We start from the raw sequence: 22,156 nt of genomic DNA, 5'->3' as shown, positions 1-22,156 counted from the left end.
TATTAAATATTCTAGTCGGAAACGATGCTAGCATAGTCTTTCCTAAATGTATTTAATGAACAGCAAAGAAAATAAATATAATGTTTGTTTGTTTTTTATTAAGAGCCAGTTTTTAATTTTCTTCACACCTGGTTTATTTGAGCAATGCAGGCAACAAGTACGTCAACAACACTAATGATCTCAGACTTCCTTCAACACACACAGTGTGTATGTGCGCACACATTATATGTGTTATTGATAAGTCGTTTTCCTCATGGGGACTAAACAACGGTCTTCATAAGGTCAAAATAAACGGGTATTGCTACTTTACTACAATTTCTATACGTTTATTTTAAAAACAACAACTTAAATGCAGCGGCACAAAATCACTGAGGTCACTCAGAGTCGATTCTCTTCTGCTTCACTTTAACTCAACTGGGTTTGGTTCATTCAAGCAAAGAGCGTGAAACATACGGTCCGGTCAACAAAGGTGATTCATTCGGTTCAAGGGATGACTGGAAAACGTAAATTTTTATATATTTATTTTATTATGAAATAGTGTGTTTTATACTGTGCTTTATGAGACACAGACTGTTTAAAGCAGGAAAAGTAAGAGATCTGGGAGTGTATGACATGATATCTGGTATAATAATGTCTGCTTGCTACATGGTATAATTATTATATTAAAGACATATGAGGATGATAGACATTCAGTCCACAAGCTTTTACTACAGAATGAAGAATTCCATAAGAGAGACCTTATGAATTATAATGTGGAGTCAAAATTGTTCTGTAGGTGTTGATTTTAATAGTGGAGTACTGTAGGGTCATAAACGCAAGATCATCCCTCTTTTATTAGCATCTTAAATAATGATTTTATTCAAAATTAAAAATATAAATAAGAAAAAACTAAATATTAAATGTTTAAATAGTTTAAACAATGTGTAAAATATTTCCTCAAAAGGTCTTTTTGTTCCGTTCCACTGTCAGAAATATTTCTAAAATAAAGCTTCAGCAGAAAGATGCACATCTCACACTGAAGTGTTTTAATTCCAAATTAATCTATTTTAATTAATCAAAGTCAAAAGCAGAAGCAGGAGATGAAGTGATGAAGATAAAGAGGAGTAGTTAATCTGCATGTGTTTTAGTGAGTGAGATTTAGCATCAATGTTGAAGGGTTTGGTCTTGGTGGCACAGATCTGCTTCGCTGCTGTAGCTTTGATTAGTGCAGAGTGAGTACTGAGATGTGCTATTGTCAGTACATTTACAGACATGCTGTCAGAGAATAACACACACTGCTGACAGAAAAAAACAACCACCTGAGCTGAATGAACACTTTGATTAAATCTTTGCCATTCTCTTGTATAATTCCACACACTATAGCTGCTTTTCCACTATCGTGCCAAACCGTTCTAAGAACACTTAGGTACGGTTACGGTTGTTTCTCCACTGAGCCTGGAACGGCGCGGCACGATTACAAACCGTTCTTGGCCCGGAATTCTCGGCACGGTTAGACAACTGTGCTGACAGATTCTGTGTGTTAACGTCGTGACTCGGTTGCTAAGCTACCACAGCTGGCTCAGCAGAAGCGCGCTAGTCATCAGACATCCTCAATAAACTACAGTGCATTTAATATAAAATAATGATCCAGGTCTAAACGATACAGTTTGAAAAGGGTTTTAAAACCATAGAGCAGTCTCTGGCAGAGAAGTGAATAACTCATCACATTCTTACGAAGATATTTTATTCATTAAAGTTATTATTTTATTGACTTGAATACAGACCTACTTCGCCTGCCTGAATGTGAGTTTATTGCACGCAGCGCTGTATTTCACAGCACAAAACTCGCTCTGATCCGGGAGAGACATGCCAGCGACCTGCGCTGCTGACTTTTTTCCTGCTGCGCATCGAATAAAGCGAATAACTTTGCATCGTCGATGTCCAAATTCCACAACAACATCACTATATCCATGGAACACGAACTTGCAGACTCTTTTAACAACGAGGAAATAATTGCACTTTTTAATTCAAAGCCAGGACAGCTTGTTAATACCGGCGAGGCCACCTGAAGGACGGCGTGTTCGTGTTGTAATGTCGGCCGTTCAAAAGACTTTGCTTGAAAGCTTTACGGAGCGGCACTGTAACTGTCCAAGGTACTGTTGTATAATTTATATTATAGCATATGCACGAATAAACAAGTCAAAAGAATGAATGAATTAAATAAATATGGATTCTTAAATGTCAGTATTGCTTTTACTCAAAAAATATCAATACGTTTTGACAAATGTTTTATAAAAATAAAATGAGCAATTTTCATCATTTCAGCTATAGGCAATTATATGATTCAGTTATACATAAGTTATATGACATTTATGAGGCATGTAACATGTTTCTGTGTTTTTTTTTTTTTTTTGTGGTGATCTTTAATATAGCTACGCAAATATTTTCTAAAACGTCTAGCAATATTTCGCCTACAGCTTGTTAGTTAATAATGAACACAAAAATAATTATAAAAATAAAAATAAAATGATCAAAATAAAAAGATAATAAAGCAGCATTTTAGTGCTTTATATGCTTTAAATCCTGCTATATGTGTTGTTTCATATTCGTTTTTTTCACTTGCTGCATTCGTTATTTAATGTTTGAATAGTAAAACAAATAACAGCCATCGCTTAATTGGTTTTATTTTACCATCAAAATGTAGTATATTTTATATCATTATCAACTTTTGATATAGCCTAAATACGCAGTGTAATTTAATTAATTGTTAAAAATGAAATAATTTATGTGCTGTGTTTTTATTAGTGAAAGTGCCCGCTCACCTTTGACAAGGCCTGTCCAAAATGATATTTTTGCCACTATAATGCAAATGCACTATTATTGTTGTCTTATCATTGTTTTTTTTTCAGTTATGTTCAGAGATTTTAAATATTATTTATTTCCCCTCCAATTATTTTCAATCATCACGTTACATTTTGGTAATTTTCCCTCCAAATAAAATTTAGCCAGAGCTGCGCAACATATAAATAAATAAGGGTGCACATTTAGCACCCCTATTTGATAGAGCGGCATAACAGTGTTTAGTCACATGGTTGCTTTTGCTTTTATGAAAAAAAATAAATAAATAGTTTCGGCTCTTATTTAACTTTAATTGAACAAAGGGAGCCGTTTACATTGTGTTACCAAGGCAACTACTGATGCGTTTTGTGTAATGTTTTAAAGAGCTTTGTCGCAGCACGACAGTGGAAAATGAAACCGTATCCGTGCTGTCTGGCCCGGTTTGGCACGGAATGGAACAGTTCTGTTTAAAGAACGATGTCAAAAGGGCTCTCCGGAGAAAACAACAGAACCAACAAACCAACCATTCTCATTTAGAGAATTACAGCTAATAATAGTCAATTCATACATGATATAAATAATTAACATTACAGATCAAACAACATACTGAAAAATAAAACAGTATGCATCATGATCACTGCAAACCAGAGGCTGACTGGCTATCTGGCAATTCTGGAAAATGCCAGAAAAAAAAAAATTTAGAGAAAGCAAAAAATTGCTCTAAAATCAGACGTTGCTAAATGCAGAAAATTAACTGTAATAGTCTTGAAAGTTGGTGTTTCTGTGTGGAGTTTGCATGTTCGTGTGGGTTTCCTCCCGGTTTCCCTCACATGTCCAAACACATGTGCTATAGGTGAATTGGGTAGGCCTAATTGTCCATAGTGCATGTTTGTGAATGTGTGTGTGTAGTGGTTTCCCAGTGATGGGTTGCATCTTGGAGGCCATCCGCTGCATAAAGCATATGTTGTATAAGTTGGCGGTTATTCCACTGTGGCGACCCCTGATTAATAAAGGGATCAAGCCAAAAAGAAAATGAATGAATAAAATGACTATATGGATAAATTTGTTATAAACGGGTTGTTTTTGTTCCAGTCACACACATTAAATGTTTAAATATCTATTACATATATGGTTCTGCTTATATTATTTCACCATCTGTACACCAATATAAGTAGTGAATGTGCATGTCCGTGGATGGGGCTGTGTCGGTGTGGTAATGTGGGCTGGTGCGGCTATAGTGCCAGAGCTGATTTTTAGTCCCAGTCCGCCCCTGCTGCAAACTAATCTCAGGCCTCATTTTACATATAAACTACAAACATAAACAACATGTAAAGAAGGCGAGGCAGTGGTGCAGTAGGTAGTGCTGTCGCCACACAGCAGCACAGCTGGGTCGCTGGTTCGAACCTCGGCTTAGTTGGTGTTTCTGTGTGGAGTTTGCATGTTCTCCCTGCCTTCGCATAGGTTTCCTCCGGGAGCTCCGGTTTCCCCCACAGTCCAAAGACATGCGGTACAGGAGAACTGGGTACGCTAAATTGTTCGTAGAGTGTGTGTGTGTGTGTGTGTGTGTGTGTGTGTGTGTGTGTGTGTGTGTGTGTGTGTGTGTGTGTGGATGTTTCCCAGAGATGGGTTGCGGCTGGAAGGGCATCCGCTGCGTAAAAACTTGCTAGATAAGTTGGCAGTTCATTCCGCTGTGGCGACCCCGGAACAATAAAGGGACTAATACCTAGTTCACACTAGAGGATTTTAAACCTGATTTGAGCTCGATTTGGAAGTTAACGAGCTCGCCGACAGATCGGGCTGTGATCGGGAAGAAATCTGTGGGTGCTCGGCGCTCGCCGCTCTTTATGTGTGAATTACTGAGCAACGCATCAACGAGGTTCGCTGACGCGTCGCCGACACCTCGCAGACGGAAATCCATCATTCAGCATGCTAAATATTCCAGAGCAGTCGGCCGACTCAACCCTACGTGTGGTCAGATGTAGTGACGAGCTGCAGCCAATGAGAGAGCATATCAGCATGAGCTGAATGGCTGTGTGTTCAGGAGCTCAGCAGAAACATCTGTGATTGGTCAGAATGGGCATCAGTGCACTCGCTTCATTCTGCGTTAGCACAGACATGAGAGTAGGATATATTAACAGTGTAACTAGAATTCTGTAACTATTAGAATTACCATACTGCTCATTCTGACCGTTCTCATATAAAACGCCATACTGTCACAACATATTTACATTCAAAGCTATTATTGAGATATTAAAATTAAGCTTTGAATGTCTGGCATCATATTTAATGACACCATTACCCTAAAAATATAATCTTTTTTTGGTAATACAGCCTATAAATATGTAGTTAAGATACTAAAACACTTAAAGGTCTTGGCTTTTATTTTCACTTTCAAACAGGAGCTATTTCACAGCACAGAATATGCTGTTTTGAAAGATATCTGAAGTAAATTGATGTTTTTGCCATCAGAAAGTTTTGTTTATGTTAGCAGGAAGTTGCCAGGCAAGAAAATGCACACGTATTTAAAGTCACAGTGAAAAGTATCAGACATGCATGCAGTCATTTTGACCAATATGGTAATTTAAGGCAGAAATGCTCAGTTCTTTACTGTTTTGTAATAAAAAAAAATAACAATGTCAGAAAGAAATACACTGATAGTTAGAAAACGGCAGGGTGTTATAAATATGTTAGTTTTATTTCAAAGAGTTATACAATTACAAAAATTAAAAAATCTCTGTGTATCTATCCACTCAAACCTTGCAGATGAGTGATTAATCCGCTCATAAATCAGCTGATTTGACGATGTTTTTAAATGCTTCCTCCAAAGCTTGAAACTCTGTCAGTGATGTCATCAGCACACAAGCAGCCAATAGTGTTCAGCTTTTTTCTGACGACTCCTCCCTCAAATTTTCATTGGCTGTGGTTTGGTAGCTTGAATGAGCTGATGGGAAATGAGTTGTTGTCAGATCATGTAGTGTGTGACCCCCCTCTTGTGGATCGTTCACGGAGTGTTGCGTAGTGTGAACACCACAGAGATTAAAAGACACAAAGTCAAGTCATGTAGTGTGAACGGCACAGCGATCTGCTGATGTTTAAAATCCTGTAGTGTGAACTAGGCTTTAGCCGACAAGAAAATGAATGAATGAAATGAACATGTAAAGGAGACGCTTGTTGACGTCCCTGAAGTGAAAGGCCACCATATAAACAGGTCCAAAAGAAAAGAATTAAAAGAAACAAACAATGCAACAATCAGATTAAATGTTTATTGTATCTCATTAAATGTGTTTAGAGGCAGGGATAATAAATCCAGAATCACTTCACAGACACACAACGCTTTACCTCCTCTGCAGTGCTAGAACAGATGAACAAACAGAAGCAAATCCTCCACAGCCTCAAACACTCTCTCTCCTAACTGCACAACAGATGAGGAAGTCTGTTACTTTCCACAATATAAAGACAGGATCCGAGACCACACTTGTGTCACTCTCACAAACACACAAATAGAAAGTGTTGTACAACAGCATGTATTTGATGTGTGATGTGTTAATGGTCACCGATGCAGAATACAGCCAAACACACCTCAGCACAGCTGGAAACAACACCATGAAACAGCTGAATGAGTCAAATGTTTAAAAAGACAAGTTTTACATTCACACATGACCACTGAAGCCTGAAGTTAAACTTAATTGTTGCCTCTGAACACAATTAGAAACATTGCTGATGTTTAAATACATGAAAGATAAAAGTGAAAGAATCTTCACTTACATTAGAGGATCACTGGATGACTTCATTAGAGGATGTTTTAAATGCGCTGCAAACCACGGACACAAACAACATTGAGGCATTTAAATGTTGAGGAGCGAGCTCATAGGCTGCTGAGGCAACAGCAACCAATCACCTGCACCATGTAGCTGAAGCAGACCCGTTAGGACTTAATATTTAACAGTCTGTGCACCCAAGAGAGTTTCATGACAAAGCTTTGATTATCTTCCAATGTTTTATTGCTGAAACAAAGAAAACACTTCTAGGTTTAACTCTTGATGTATTTATTGATCTGCTTTGTGTTTACCGAATATAAATACATCATATCTGTGTTTCTGCTTTTAGTGCTGATCTCCATCCTTCATTCTGGACTCACTCAATATGGACATTATAATTACGAATACACTGGAGGTACTGTCAAATACTGCAGTAAATATGAACAAGTGTGAATGATGTTGTAGTTTGTGTATTTTAGTTTATACATGGATATATCAAGATATCACATCTGTCTCTGTATTATGTTTTGTTCATATTTTTTGTCATCTTTAAATCAGCTGTAAGAGCCGTTTGTGTGTTTTCTTTTTTTAACTCTTTGTTTGACAACTCTAAATAATAATACAACTGGGCAATAAGGAAAATAAAAACAGGTTTGAGTTATAAAACTGAACTGTATTCACCTTATTCTCCGCCGACGAGCGAGCGCTGCCATTTGAATCTTTTTGGCTTGAGACTTCCGGTCTCATTCACTTCTATTGATTTTTTGACGTTAAAAACTGCTCGTTACGCTGCTTGATGTTGCAATTTAATATTTTCTTATTATATTATTCTACTTGGTCTGTATAGTCATGTAAACATTTGTTTGTAGAGCAAGTAGTTTGACCGTTTTCTGCCATTTATTATTCCTAGTCATTTCTCCCATAAGCGACTGAATCGGAAGTTCTACGACAATCGCGAAAACAGGCGCACTTCCGCATTTTAGAATAAGGTCAATAAGCTGTGTGATAAATAAACACTGATAAAGCTGTATTATATCTGTTATGAGTGAGTTGAATAGTGTTCTCTTACAAATTAAGATCTTTTTAATAATTATTTAGATAGGTAATGATATTCCCAAATCATGTAAATATTGTACAAGACAGTGGAGTGATGTGAGTTAAAGACCGTGTAGCCCAGGCATGAATGTAAACACTGATTTAATCTTGATCAGTAAACATTTTATTTGTTGTAGACCAGGGGTTTTCAAAGTGTGAGGCGCGCCTCCCCTGGGGGGCGCCAGAGCATGTCAGGGGAGGCGCGGGAAAAATATATAATAAAAATATAATTATTAAGTTTAATTATTATATCTATTTTTTATTATATTTAAACGTTTTAATTAAACAAAGCTAAAAAAAATAATACGTCAAAAATAAGAAAACCTTTTTTACCCAGAAGGCCATTGCTGTGAATTCGCTTCTGTTTGGAAAGTCTGTCGCGCCCACGCTCAAGAGCGGTGTTGTCGCGCGCCTACTGAAGGGCGGGACCGAGGGTGTGCCGTGTCGCGGGGGCACTTTTGATCATTTCCCTATGTGTGCACGTGCCTGCAATGGATCGGTTTCTGAAACCCCCCGATTCAAAAGACAACGATATGATGATCAGTATTTGAGTTTAGGATTTACGTGGACAGGACCAGCTGATGAACCACAACCTTTAAGTGTGGTTTGTCAAGATATTTTGGCTAATGACAGCATGAGACCCGCTAAACTTCGACTGTTTTGACTGGGATGAACAGTTCTTCGATCTGTTCTATTCATATTAACCATCATCCTAGTTTTAAAAACGTTATATTAAAATACTTGTTACTCTGTAAATAATTGCACTTTCATGCAAATGATGATAAAAGTGAGTTAACAGTCTGACATCTGTCTGTGTCTTTATATATATATATATATATATATATATATATATCTGTGTGTGTGTGTGTGTGTGTGTGTGTGTGTGTGTGTGTGTGTGTGTGTGTGTGTGTGTGCGTGTTTGGGAGGAGGGGGGCGCCAATGGATAAGTTGTGTCAAAAGGGAGGCCCACTGTCTTAGACTTTGAAAACCCCTGCTGTAGACAACACAAGCTACAAGCTGATGAAAACCTGAAAATACTGAAGTGTTTTATCTCATAAACTGGTTTTGAGTTCATAACAGTGATCATGACGCTGTTCTTTCATCAATATTTCTTCATGTGTGTATTAATGCAGCAAAATCAAAGCCTGTAGTGAAGGTGAGTCCAGATCATCATGTGTTCACTGGAGAGAGAGTCACTCTCACATGTGACATACAGACAGGAGGAAACATTCAGTGGATCAAATACAGCTGGATTAAAGATGGAGACACTCACAATCCACACAGAACAACATCAGCAGCAGAGTTGAGATTCAGAGCTGATTCTGTATATTACAGTGGTCAATACAGCTGTAGAGGAGAGAGATCAGACTCACAGAGATCAGACATCAGTGCTGCTGTTACACTGACTGTATCAGGTGAGGCTTCACATTCACATCTCTACAATCATCATTTCACATCAGTATTTGTTAGCAGAAAAAGGGGGGTGGGGGGGTGAATTCCAATTCAATCAATCTTTCATTTTTCATGAACTCAACCTCCTGCAGTTCCCTCACAAACGCCAGTTTGGGAAACACTGATTTACTGGACAGAAACTGTGCAGAGATCAGTGGTCTTGATCTTGGTTTTAGAGAACATCTTCACAAATATTTGCTTTTGAGTTTTTAACATTTTCCACAGACGACAAAATATTCTCATCAAACAACAGAGCTGTTTGAGTCACTTCATGTTTCTGTCTTTCTCCTCAGCTTTACCCAGATCTACAGTGACTGTGACACCAGACAGTGCTGTATTCACTGGAGAGACAGTCAATCTGAAGTGTGTGATTAAGTCTGATCACAGTGACTGGACATATGTGTGGTATACAGACAGAAACAGTGTAAAGTTACAGTCTGATGGTCATTACACTGTAAACAGAGACACTCTGACTATCAGAGGAGCTGCTGAGTCTGATCAGGGTCAGTACAGGTGTAGAGGACTCATATATGGAAGATCCGTCTACACATATCCAAGCCCTGTTGTTTCTCTCTCAGTAAAGGGTGAGTTGAATATTATTTGTCTTCAAATCTCTGTCTACCATTTAGGGCTGTACAATTAATCAAAATTTTGAGTTTGGCCACAAAATGATTATGAAAAAAAAAAAAAAAAAAATCAACAGGGTACCCCCGGGATCCTGCAAATGAAATTCGCACATGCAGCGCAAATTATATTTACTTTTAAACGGTTTACAGTAAGATTATGTATTATAATTGAAACATAAAATGAGATCGTAAAATATAATCAACAACGAAAATGTAAATAAAAACGTAAATTAAAAAATATAAATGAACATGTCTAGTCTTAGTTCTATCAAAATAGCCAACACTACATCTCTCTATATTTAGACTAAAAGACTGCTTTATTTATTTATTTAAGACTAAATATTTGTACTGAATGTTTGTGCTTTCATTTTAGTTGTCTTTCATTTCTTAAATTCTATTTTCCAAAACGAATCCTCTTTGCACTTAAAAAGTTTACAATAAACCTGGTAAAAAAAATTTAAATGTAAGTTGAGGTGATCGCAAGTTCACAACTGTGAGGTGATGTGCTCTACCGGCAGGATAATCTATATTATTTTGCTGTTTTTCATATGCGCACGTTTAAGATTTGAGATTATAACATTGCCATGATAGTCAAAGAAATCAAAACATTATTTTCACCCCAACGCAATTTAATCGGGCACTGAAGGCTAATAACTTAATTCTTATATTTGCTTTTTGACTTCTCACCATGTATCTTTTCTACAGCATAGTATAATGTAAGAGCATGTCTATTACCAGAAAAACTAAATTAAAATTATATTTTAATTGAACACATCACATCACATACAGTAAGCTACGCCTACAGAACAGTCTGTTTAGCATTGTGAAAAGGCAAAGCTGAATATCTGTGGTTAAAGTGCCACCCAGAGGTCAAATGCTGCTGGCGCATCAAGTACCGCCGTCGCCGCGGTATGAATGGCGGCACAAGGAACACATTGAAGTAGTAACATCTGTACATTAACAAATACGAAAACGAAGGAGGTTTTTGCAATAATTTTAGTTAGTTTCAGTTAGTTTTGTATCTACACAATAGTTTCAGTTAGCTCAAGTTTAAAAAAAAACTCTTTATTTTTATTTTAGTTAACGACAATTATTTTACATTTTAGTTTTTGTTTTCTCGTTAGTTTTCGTTAACCATAATACCCTTGACACACACACACACCTGTAACAAGCTGTCTGTATAAACACTAAGGCAATTAAATTATTGGTGGGGACATTTCAGTAGTTGGTGGATATCTACACCCCTGCAGTAGACTGCTTCAATCTTTCACTCACTTGTACTTGGTGATTTTAGCGAACACCTCAGATACTGTTGGCTGGTTTCTGTTGGTTGTGCACCTTTTTTACCGACGTCATTGTAACGACACAGATCACTGCCTATTCACGAGTCCCGCAGAAAAAGTGATTGACAGGTGGTATTATGTGTGTAACTTGCCTTTATTCATTTACTGTATGATTTGTTTATGGGTAAAACAAAGACCATGCAGGTCAGGTAGTTTAAACGGTAGGCTACAAATAATTAATTTGTTATAATTAATTAATTATTCATAATCGAAAATCGAATCGAACCATGACTTTAGAATCGAAAATGTAATTGAATCGAGGATTTGGAGGATCTTGACACCCTTAATAAACACACACACACACACACACATAGACACAACGCACCAAGCAAGTAAAACACAGCATTACGCTCTCTCTCATTCACACATATAAACACACACACACACACACACATACATACACGCGTGCGCACTTGCTCGCTCGGGAGCGATTTGAACTTTATGTACTTTTGTATGAACTTTAATCCTAGGAAAGGCAAAAATAAGTAAATAAAATAAGACCTTTGTAACGAAATACAAGACTTTGCATACCAAATTCAAGGCTATTAAGGCCCTAATTTGAGATTATCAAATTTAAGACTTTTTCAATGCTTTTAAGATCCCGCGGGTACTCTGCATAAAGGTTTGTATAATATCCTACACCAGAAACTCAGACATGTAAGGTCCTCTTTTAGCTTAAAGGGTCACGAAACACCAAAACACATGTTCTGAGCTGTTGACAGTGGTATATGTGTCCCACACTGCTAAAAACACTATTAGGACACATATATCTCACTAAAAAGTGAAAATTGGTTGTTTTTGCATTATTTTGAGCAAATTCGTACTTCCTGTATAAAACAAATTTTTGAAGCTGCGTCACGGCCATGAGATCTTAACGTGTGTTCCAGCATGTAGACTGGGCGTCTGTACCTGAGTGTCCTGTATTACGTCTCTGAGTGTGTTGCATTCATTGATGAGTAAGGCTTGGTTCAAACCAATCAGCGCGCTCCATTATGTATGTGCTGCAACTTCACGCTACACGTTGTGTTGCCAAAAAGAGCGGGAAAAGAATAAAAATTGTTTGGAGATACGGGTCGCCAGTGTTGCTTTCATAATGTGAAGGTTTTGTTTCATTTTCTCTCTATGAGAGTGTTGCTGGAATCGTGTGGATCAGAGCATGCGGCGCGCGGCTGAAATGCGTTTGTTTGGAACATTTTTTACTCGAGAGCATTTCTCATCTATGGTGAGATCCGGATTTGCTGCTCGTCTCCTTTAAAAAAGACGCATCTCCAGTACGTGTTGATTATTCTCACTACAGATTCGGTAAGTGTGTGCAATCAGTGCCCTTTCTTTGTTCATTCAGATGGCAAAGTTATAGTTGGTATGGTCAGCTGTACTCTTTCAGTGTTTAAAGACAGACCTTAGTCAAAATGATTTCTAAGTTACTTAGTTTACAGTACGTTAATATCACTACAATCTAGAAAGATCCGCTGTAAATGCTGCTCTCTGTGTGTAAACACGTGAACACTGTAAGCAAACTTTTGCCGACCGTCGTGTTGAATTTTCGCAGCATTTTGTGACAGGATTGTCTACACACACACGGCTTTCTGACCAACTGAGTGTATCTGAGTTACAGAGAAATGCAGAGGCTTTTTTCTCTTTTACGACGTGCAGTATCAAACATTTCACCATCAATAAACACTGTCTCTCTCTCCCCTGCGTGTGTGTCTGTTTTTCCTCTGTCAGCAGCACGTGCCCAAATGGCAACTCCCATTTTTATTCAAACCCTGCCCATTTTACCTCCCCCGACACTCCCCCCAAACAGAGCTAGACACACCCACTTTCCTGACTTTTTCCAAACTTGCGTTGGTTTCATACTGATTACTTTATCAAGCAATGTTTGTTTTCAACATGCATAGCAGCATTTAAAAGTAGACACATCAAGCTTTCTAGAGATACACATCTCATCTCTGTGCGTTTTGTTTTCCTTGTCGTGCAGTGAGGGGTTTGTGTCTTTAATAAACTACGACAGTTCGCGTTCACTGAACAGTAAGACTGATTAATAAATCAATATGAAACAGCCCCCTAAAGTCACGTCTTGCTTTCAGTTTCGGGCTTTGGCGCGTTTTGCACTCACACACAAGCGTACCGCGCCAAAGCCCCAGTGAACCGCGCTCAGGCCCACCTCTTCCAACCAGGCCAGAGCCGGCCAAGTGAACCGTGCTTGAGCCTGATTCAGAGCACTCACACTTCTCAAACGATCCGGGAAACGGGCCTGGGCACGGTACGGATGGCATAGTGTGAGTACGTCCTTAGTAATGAAGTGACTTACAGACGCTGCTGTTGAATGAGTTGCTGAAGTCTTCAGTCTGTTGAAGCTCATTCAGATTCAGCTGCTCCTCATATCAGCTTGTAGTTGGAGGTCTTCAGCTCTCCTTCTTCATTCTGCTTTCTGTGGAGAGTCAGAGGTGTTTGAGAACCAGAAAACACTGACAGGACTAAACTAACGACAACAACAGAGAACATATTATAAGATAAAATAACACACAAACTACACTATTGTGAAGAATTTATTAAATACATTTGTCATCACTCATAGAGCTGTTTGAGTCACTTTATGTTTTTGTCTTTCTCCTCAGCTTTACCCACACCTACAGTGACTGTGACACCAGACAGTGCTGTATTCACTGGAGAGACAGTCAATCTGAAGTGTGTGATTGAGTCTGATCACAGTGACTGGACATATGAGTGGTATAAAGGCACATACTCATTCTATGTAAAGTTACAATGGTCTGCTGGTGTAAACAGAGACACTCTCACTATCAGAGGAGCTGATGAGTCTGATCAGGGTCAGTACTGGTGTAAAGGACAGAGATCTGGAAGACCAAACTCATCACAATCAAGCTCTGCTGTTTCTCTCTCAGTGACGGGTGAGTTCAATATTATTATCATTGTAAAACTGTGGTTTTACTTCATAATACTGCACTTCAATACAACTCAAGCATTTTATTTCCAGGATTATTCTTTCATTCATTTTCTTGTCGGCTTAGTCCCTTTATTAATCTGGGGTCGCCACAGCAGAATGAACCGCCAACTTATCAAGCAAGTCTTTACGCAGCGGATGCCCTTCCAGCCACAACCCATCTCTGGGAAACATCCACACACACACACACCGGACAATTTAGCTTACCCAGTTCACCTGTACCGCATGTCTTTGGACCTGGAGGAAACCCACGTGAATAAAGGGAGAACATGCAAACTCTACACAGAAAAGCCAACTGAGCCGAGGCTCGAACCAGCGACCCAACGACCTTCTTGCTGTGAGGCGAACGTGCTACCCACTGCGCCATTGCATTGCCAATTCCAGGATTAGTGTGCAGTAATTAGTTTAACATATTCTGTTTATTTTTACACACTTGCTGTAGCAATGCTGGATTAGATGTAGAAGCTTTATCACACTCTATAACTAAATATGTTGCACATATTGCAGTTAAATTGTATTAAATTACAACTAATTCATTTAATATGAATGTCACTACTGAAGGATAATCCACTGAACAGCAGCTCCACAACACAAACAAATGAAATTGTACTGCCTAAAATATTCATCTTTCAACTACCCACTACCAACTGACCCAGCCGAGGATCGAACCAGCAACCTTCTTGTTGTGAGGTGAACGTGCTACCCACTGCGCCACCGTGTTGCTACGTTATTTTGACACAACTGAATTTTTTTAATCATCGCAAACTCCGCTAGACTAGATATTTTGCAGCACATTTCTGTTTTCATCAATATTTTGTGTGTATTAATGCAGAGAGACCAAAGCCTGTAGTGAAGGTGAGTCCAGCTAAGCGAGTGTTCACTGGAGAGACAGTCACTCTCACATGTGACATACAGACAGGAGGAAACATTCAGTGGATCAAATACAGCTGGATTAAAGATGGAGACACTCACAATCCACACAGAACAACATCAGCAGCAGAGTTGAGTTTCAGAGCTGATTCTGTGTCTGTCAGTGGTCGATACAGCTGTAGAGGAGAGAGATCAGACTCACAGAGATCAGACATCAGTGCTGCTGTTAAACTGACTGTATCAGGTGAGGCTTCACATTCACATCTAGATTCTAGACCAGATTGTTCTTATTAGAAATCTGAAGTGATTCACATTCAGTCGATATTCAGATCCAGAACTGCATATAAATGGGGAAAGTGAAGCTCTCAGCCAAGTTTACAATACTTTGTACATTGATTTTTACTTTAATGAAAATTATTAAACAAACTTGATTTTTAAGAAAAAGGCATGCTTTACTATAGCTTTTATAGCTAGGGCGCTGCCATCTTGGAATATTGCTGTGTCTGACGTCCACATTTTGAGAATCTGAATCTGTTCTTCTGCAGATTTAAAACCAAAGCCTGAACTCAGATCAGATACTGCAGGAACTGCACTGACTGGAAACACAGTGACTTTGACCTGTAACACTGATCTGTCCACCAGATGGGACTTTTACTGGTACAAAAACACACAAGACTCTGAGATAAAGACGACAAGAAAAGCTAAAACATATGTAATGAAGATTAAATCAGTGTCTGATGGAGGCCAGTACTGGTGTAGAGCTGGAAGAAGAAAACCAGTCTATTACACACAATACAGTGATGAACTGACACTCAGTGTTACAGGTGAGAGAAAACACAGTGTGTGATTCAGTAAATCTGTATATCTACAGCACTTCTACAACTCTACATCAAGAATAAAACTATTAATCTATGTTTGTACAGAGAGTCCTAAAGCTGTGGTGACGGTGCGGCCTGATGAACATGTGTTCAGAGGAGAAACAGTCACTCTCAGATGTGATATAAAGTGGAGAGGAAACACTGAGTGGACATACAGATGGCAAATAGAGCAAACAGACCACTATAACAAATATTATAACCAGTATAATCAACATAAAAACACTGTGAGCCGAAGCTCAGCACAAGAGTTGAAGATCAGCCGTGTTGAGGTCTTTCACCGTGGTAAATACAGCTGTACAGGACAGATGAACACTCAAAGCTCTCAGCGCAGTGATCCTGTTGCTCTGACTGTGTCTTCAGGTGAGTGTGTGTGTGTGTGTGTGTGTGTGTTCAGTATTATCAGAGTCTGTATCTGCTCCTCTATGGCTCTGTAACTCCTCATGTTTGGTTCAGATGAAGCTCAGGCTGCAGTGCGAGTGTCTCCACAGCCGTGGCTCACTGAAGGACACTCGGTGACTCTGATCTGTGAGGTTCCAGGCTCCTCTACAGGCTGGACGTTCAGCTGGTTCAGAGATGCTGATCATCTGTCAGACAGCAGCAGAGGAGCTGGAGGCTCTTACACTCTCAGTCCTGCTGCTCTACAGCACACAGGAGTTTATACGTGCAGAGCAGAGAGAGGAGAACCAGCCTATTCCTCACAGAACAGCAGCGCACAGCCACTGTGGGTCACTGGTGAGGGAAATCAGCTTTCAGCAGCTGTCAGAGCTGTTGTTGATCTCGAATGTGCCAGTAGGTTTATGTCAGTGACAGCAGCAGTATATTTGTCTGCGTTTGCTCTCTGTCTCAGGTGTTTCTGCTTCAGTGCGTCTGGTGCTCAGGCCCAGCAGAAGTCAACACTTCTCCTCTGACTCTCTCTCTCTGAGCTGTGACTCTGCTGGATGGACAGTGAGAAGATACACACACGCAAACACACAAGATTGTGCAGCACAAACAGGATCTACATGTGGAATCCAGTCTCTCAGCACATCTGACACTGGAGTTTACTGGTGTGAGTCTGAATCTGGAGAGAAACGCCATCCTCTGAACATCACTGTACATGGTGAGTCCTGTTACTAAGCTCAGCATCCTCACACATTTACACCTCAATTACACACAACATTGTCATATCACTGTTTCCTGTACAGATTGATGAACCTAAAAAATGAACACACTTAAAGCAAGACTGTATTTGATCAGCTTCTAAACTGGAAACTAAAGATAATAAGATTTTACGCTAATAGTAGGGCTGTGTGACTAATCTAAACTGATTCATACTCACGATTTCAACCTTTCAGTTTAGCACATCACAAAAGACTGCAATATGAATGTGACAAAACACAAAAATAATACAAATATGAAGCCCAGAGCAAGAGCCTGACTGTCCTCTTTAAAAAGACAAGCTTGCTAGCCAATTAAATGAGCACAATATCATTCTGCCTGTAATGTGAAGTGGACGCTGGCAAGAAGGTGCGGATCCAAATGCAGGTTTATTAAACGGCTCCGGCTGAGACGCTGGTTGCGGCGTTGGCTCTCGCGGCGCTGGCAGCTCTGGCAGCATTGGAGGATCTGGCAGCACTGGAGATGGCCTTTCAGGGGCAGGAACAGACTTGCGGAATGCGGAAGTGTAGTCCTGACAGTTCGTGTGAGAACCAGCGATCTCTGGAAAGCGATCGCTGGTTGTGTGACAGTGGGCTAGATCACTGGTGACTGTGACACTGCTCAAACCAAACGCTTAATACAAAATAAAAAAATGTACAGCAACAACCCACCATACTGTGAATGTGGAGTAATAAAAAGACAGTAATGATGGTAATGATGGTGTCAGAGGACTCATATAAACATTTCTTTTTCTCTCAAAGCTTGTCAGCAGTCAAAGGTGCACCAAAAACATTTGGCCAAACAATGTTGATATTTGAAAGTTGCTGCTGCTGATGTTGAAAGTTGATTGATTGATTGATTAATTACATACTATCAAGTCTATTTTACATTTTGTTGAATAGGTGACATGCAGATGTGTGTGTATAGTCTTATTGCACCGCTAAACTACACTACACTGCTGATATAAATAGTTAAGCCGTATATTACGAATAAACAGATGTGTGTTGTGTTGTGTTGTGTTGTGTTGTGTTGTGTTGTGTAGGTGGTGATGTGATTCTGGAGAGTTCTGCTGATCCTGTGATTGAGGGAGAAACTCTGACTCTACACTGTTTACATCGATCTACAAACTCCTCCATCCTCACAGCTGTTTTCTATAAAGACGGATCACTGATCCAGAATCAGACAGGAGAGATGAGCATCCCTACTGTCTCAAAGTCTGATGAGGGTTTCTACTACTGTAAAACAAAGAGAGGAGAGTCGCCGCACAGCTGGATCTCAGTCAGAGGTCTGGGAATATCGAGAGATTATTTACCTCTGTAATATTATCATACAGCATGTGCTTTATGAACAGGTCTGTCATCTTCTCTCTTCAGCTTCATCTTCATCTCCTCTTGTCGTTGGTGTTTCTGTGGGATTGACTGTTTTCTTGCTGCTCCTCATCTTATTGGTTCTGCTGCTGAGACACAAGAAGAAAAGAGGTGTGAGGAGTTCAGGACATGATCAATAATATGAATGCATGTAATCAGATATATGCAAGTGAAAATTCATTAACAATGAGATTAGTTTCTACTGTAGATCAGGACCACAACATTCTACAAACCAACAAACCAGTTCCAACTCAATCTGGAGAATCTCAACTGGAAAACTTTCCTCTACAGTCAGGTCAGCTTCATTAACAAAAATATATATATATATATATATATATATATATATATATATATATATATATATATATATATATATATATATTTTTTTTTTTTTTTTTTTTTTTTTTTTTTTTTTTTTATTGTTTTCGTTCACACAGCATATGTCAATTTGATTTAATATTGTTTAAACTGTGACCTTTACTCTTTTGACCAGTTTCTTTATTTATATTAATTATTATCAACATGTCATTTATTCATGTTTGTTTTAGAGCCTGTGTCAGATGTGACATATTCAGAGGTCGTTGTTAAGAAAAAGCAACCCATGGATAAAGGTGAACATCCTCTTCTGTACACATGGAGTCATCAGTCTTGAACAATAACACTGATGAGGAATTAAAAATACACATTATCCACTGATTAATTCATTGTTATTTCTGCAGCGGACACTGTATCAGAGTCAACTAATGTGACATACTCAGAAGTCAGAAAAAACATGAAGAAAGGTGATGTCCTGTTTAGTTTTTCTGAAGTATAATAATTCCAGCATGTTCTGAATATCCTGCTTGATTTTCTGTGTCAGATATTAATTCTGCAGGACCCAGTGATTTGATTTATGCAGAGATCAACATGAAGGACGAAAAGAAAACCAAGAGCAAAGGTAAAACCAACTGCATCTAGTCTTGATGATTTGTGTTTACTGATGTTATGATTTAATTTAATATTAAGAAACACTTTATAATCACTAACAGCACTGACAGACACAAATCACACTTTATTCTACAAAACAGCATCTGTGTGTGATTTAATGATTAATAATCAAGCTCTTGTTTTTCTATTTCAGGATTTGGACTTGCTGATGTTCTGATGAAAATGAAATCTAAGGAGAAACGCAGCGGTAAATAGCAGATGCTCTTATGTGCTGTCATTAGCTGACTGCAGATCATGTCAAAATACTTTAAGTGAAACATTTCAACAGAAACTGCAATAAAAGATAAAAACAATATTGATTAGACCAAAATATAAAATGGAAAAACTTAAATACATTTCTAAAAGAATCACCAGCATGTCTTATTTCTGAAAAAAGTCTATCTTATATTTGGTTTTTATTGCAGTTTGAAGCTCAGCTACAGTTAACTCAATATTGAGAGTCATGGTAAAGGCTGTGAATACTCCTGTACAATATGTGATTCAGTAAACTTGCAAAGAGGTCAAACAAACGTCTTTCACATTACTATGATGGGGTGTTGTGTGTGAAATCTGTAGAAAAATAATTCAATCTATTTTGGAATAAAGAACATCATAAAATGTGGAAAAACAAAACTGAAGCACTGAATTCTGTCTGGATGCTCTTTATTAATTCATTCTCTGTCTGTTGTTCACTATCAGGGCAGAGCAGCGAGTCTGGAGACACGTTATATTCTGAAGTGAAGCAAAACACAGGCAGAGGTGAGAGAAACACACAGAACTGCTGCTATTGATGATAACTAGGCCAGATTTCTAGCCTATCATTGAGTGTTTATTAACTTGTGTAAATGTCTGTAAATCTATATTTATTCAGTTTTTAAATTAATTACAGTAATATTATTGACTAATATGAAAATATCCATATGATTTATTTATATTACAGTTTGTACAGTAATATTTTCTGTCTTTTAGTAGCTATATTATGAGACTTGCTTAGTTTACCACAAAGTGCATCTAATTAGATTTGCATTGTAAACATTAAATAAAAGTTAAAAAGGTATCACTTTTTATTTCATATACAGGTATTAAGGTTTTAGTTATGATACTCCCAAAATAATTCAGCATACATTTGCAGATTTTTAACTCAATTCTGCCCAGAAAAAGCAAACATGTCCGCAAATTACGTCTGGCCCTACTGAAAACTTGCCGTTTGTGTTTTAAAGAAATCATTAACTATACTAGGGATGCTCATAAAACAGATTAACCATTAACAGAAAGGGTGTTTTTTAACTGATTAATGGTATCAATTAAATGACTAAAAGTATTATTTTTGTTTGGCTGTATAAGAGGCCGATCACAGCGAACAGGCTTTTTGCGCTGAGAGTGGATTCTTCTGAATGATTGACCAAAGGCCATGAGTGTTTTGCGCACTGATTATGCGCCCTGTGCGCCTCGTGCTTTTGCCGAGTGCTCGCAGTTGAAATAAGTCAACAAACATTCTCCAATCAAATGAAAGCAGGGGCGGGGTTTCCGTTGAGGTGACAGCAGTGTTTGTGTTGTCAAGAAGAATATGGAGATTGTTTAGAGAGTTATTAGTGAGGATCAGTGGTTAATCCTGAGTATAAAACTGTAAATAATCAGTGTTATTGATATTAACTGTATTATTCTGCATGATCTATTTAAAGGTCTCTGAGTGCAGTGATGAAAACAGACACCAGAAGAGATGAACACCAGTGCTCGCTTTGCTTCAGAAACTGCTCATGACAATAATACACTGAATAATCAGAGGCGCAGATTAGCAAATACATTTCTCTCTAACATTTATACATTTTCTACAGGCAGCACTCAACTCAGCTTCTCGAACACTTCCCAGTATTACAATGTTCTAAATAGTGTCTTTGAGGATTTTGTTGAGATATACTGTATATAAATAAATGTTTGTAGTTTCTCACACATTAATATATTTTGATATGCTGTTTTTTCCTGTAAGAGATTTCTCTCTGATAAATATAAAACATTTATGATATTGTTTGAATGACCTCTTTAACGTTGCAAAAAAAGTAAATGCTTTTAATCTTTGTTTTTACGATCATAATAAAGCATGTTTTGGGCAGATTAGGTCATGTCTCGGGTGTTTCTCTGTGTATTTTCTGATTCTCTTTTACTGCAAATCAAAAGTAAAATACACTGAGAATAAACTGATGGTGAGCATTAATTCTTTAAATGCTTCACCTGACTCAGTATATTATAAAATCAGTGAACAAGCTTTCATCATTTGAAGAAATGTTAAAAATAATATAATATAATGCATAATTGTATTATCAGTGGTTTGTTAATGACATTATTAATTCATTAAAAACTAAATTTAAAGTAAATAGTAAAAAAAGATAAACAAATCTAAATTAATTACCTAAAAATTCATAAAATATAATAGGAATCATTTTTGATTTAATCATAGAAGCAAACAACCTTTCAAAATTATATTTGGCTTAATTCAGGGTTTTTCAAAGTCTAAGACAGTGGGCCTCCCTTTTGACAACTTATCCATTGGCGCCCCCCTCCTCCCGAACACGCACACACGCACGCACGCATGCACGCACACAAACACACACACACACACAAAATTCTGGAGGGTTTCCTGCTACCTCATCATCAAGTTTAGCGGGTCTCATGCTGTCATTAGCCAAAATAACTTGACAAACCACACATAAAGGTCGTGGTTCATCAGCTGGTCCTGTCCACGTAAATCCTAAACTCAAATACTGATCATCATATCGTCGTCTCTTGGGTTTAAGCCCTGAACTTGAAGGCTTTGAATCGGGGGGTCTCAGAAACCGATCCATTGTATTAGCAGCATGATTAGCAGGCATATACCTGTATTGGCGGGC

General features: G+C 38.2%; 1 protein-coding gene across 2 annotated transcripts in view; it reads left to right on the top strand.

Annotated features, from left to right (window-relative positions):
- Positions 1 to 21,386, top strand: part of LOC565947 (novel protein containing immunoglobulin domains) — a 32,923-nt gene extending 11,537 nt beyond the window's left edge. Inside the window, exons 2-19 of one of the 2 annotated variants that reach the window (XM_087260227.1) lie at positions 6,925 to 6,990; positions 8,804 to 9,085; positions 9,416 to 9,706; positions 13,710 to 14,000; positions 14,886 to 15,167; positions 15,469 to 15,747; positions 15,847 to 16,161; positions 16,255 to 16,533; positions 16,649 to 16,900; positions 17,981 to 18,223; positions 18,312 to 18,416; positions 18,514 to 18,600; positions 18,854 to 18,916; positions 19,025 to 19,087; positions 19,165 to 19,242; positions 19,426 to 19,479; positions 19,971 to 20,030; positions 20,954 to 21,386. In XM_087260227.1, coding sequence (XP_087116353.1) covers positions 6,925 to 6,990; positions 8,804 to 9,085; positions 9,416 to 9,706; positions 13,710 to 14,000; positions 14,886 to 15,167; positions 15,469 to 15,747; positions 15,847 to 16,161; positions 16,255 to 16,533; positions 16,649 to 16,900; positions 17,981 to 18,223; positions 18,312 to 18,416; positions 18,514 to 18,600; positions 18,854 to 18,916; positions 19,025 to 19,087; positions 19,165 to 19,242; positions 19,426 to 19,479; positions 19,971 to 20,030; positions 20,954 to 20,961 — 3,098 coding nt within the window. In that variant the 3' untranslated portion in view covers positions 20,962 to 21,386. Of the gene's footprint in view, positions 1 to 6,924; positions 6,991 to 8,803; positions 9,086 to 9,415; positions 9,707 to 13,709; positions 14,001 to 14,885; positions 15,168 to 15,468; positions 15,748 to 15,846; positions 16,162 to 16,254; positions 16,534 to 16,648; positions 16,901 to 17,980; positions 18,224 to 18,311; positions 18,417 to 18,501; positions 18,601 to 18,853; positions 18,917 to 19,024; positions 19,088 to 19,164; positions 19,243 to 19,425; positions 19,480 to 19,970; positions 20,031 to 20,953 lie in introns of both variants that reach the window. The other variant, XM_087260226.1, reaches the window with a different exon arrangement.
- Positions 21,387 to 22,156: the final 770 nt, after the last annotated feature.

Source organism: Danio rerio, chromosome 7 (assembly GCF_052040795.2).
Source record: "Danio rerio strain M-AB ecotype USA chromosome 7, GRCz13ab, whole genome shotgun sequence".
Taxonomy (NCBI): domain Eukaryota; kingdom Metazoa; phylum Chordata; class Actinopteri; order Cypriniformes; family Danionidae; genus Danio; species Danio rerio.
The sequence above is the reverse complement of the archived record's forward strand: the minus strand, read 5'-3'. Positions and strand labels throughout refer to the sequence as shown.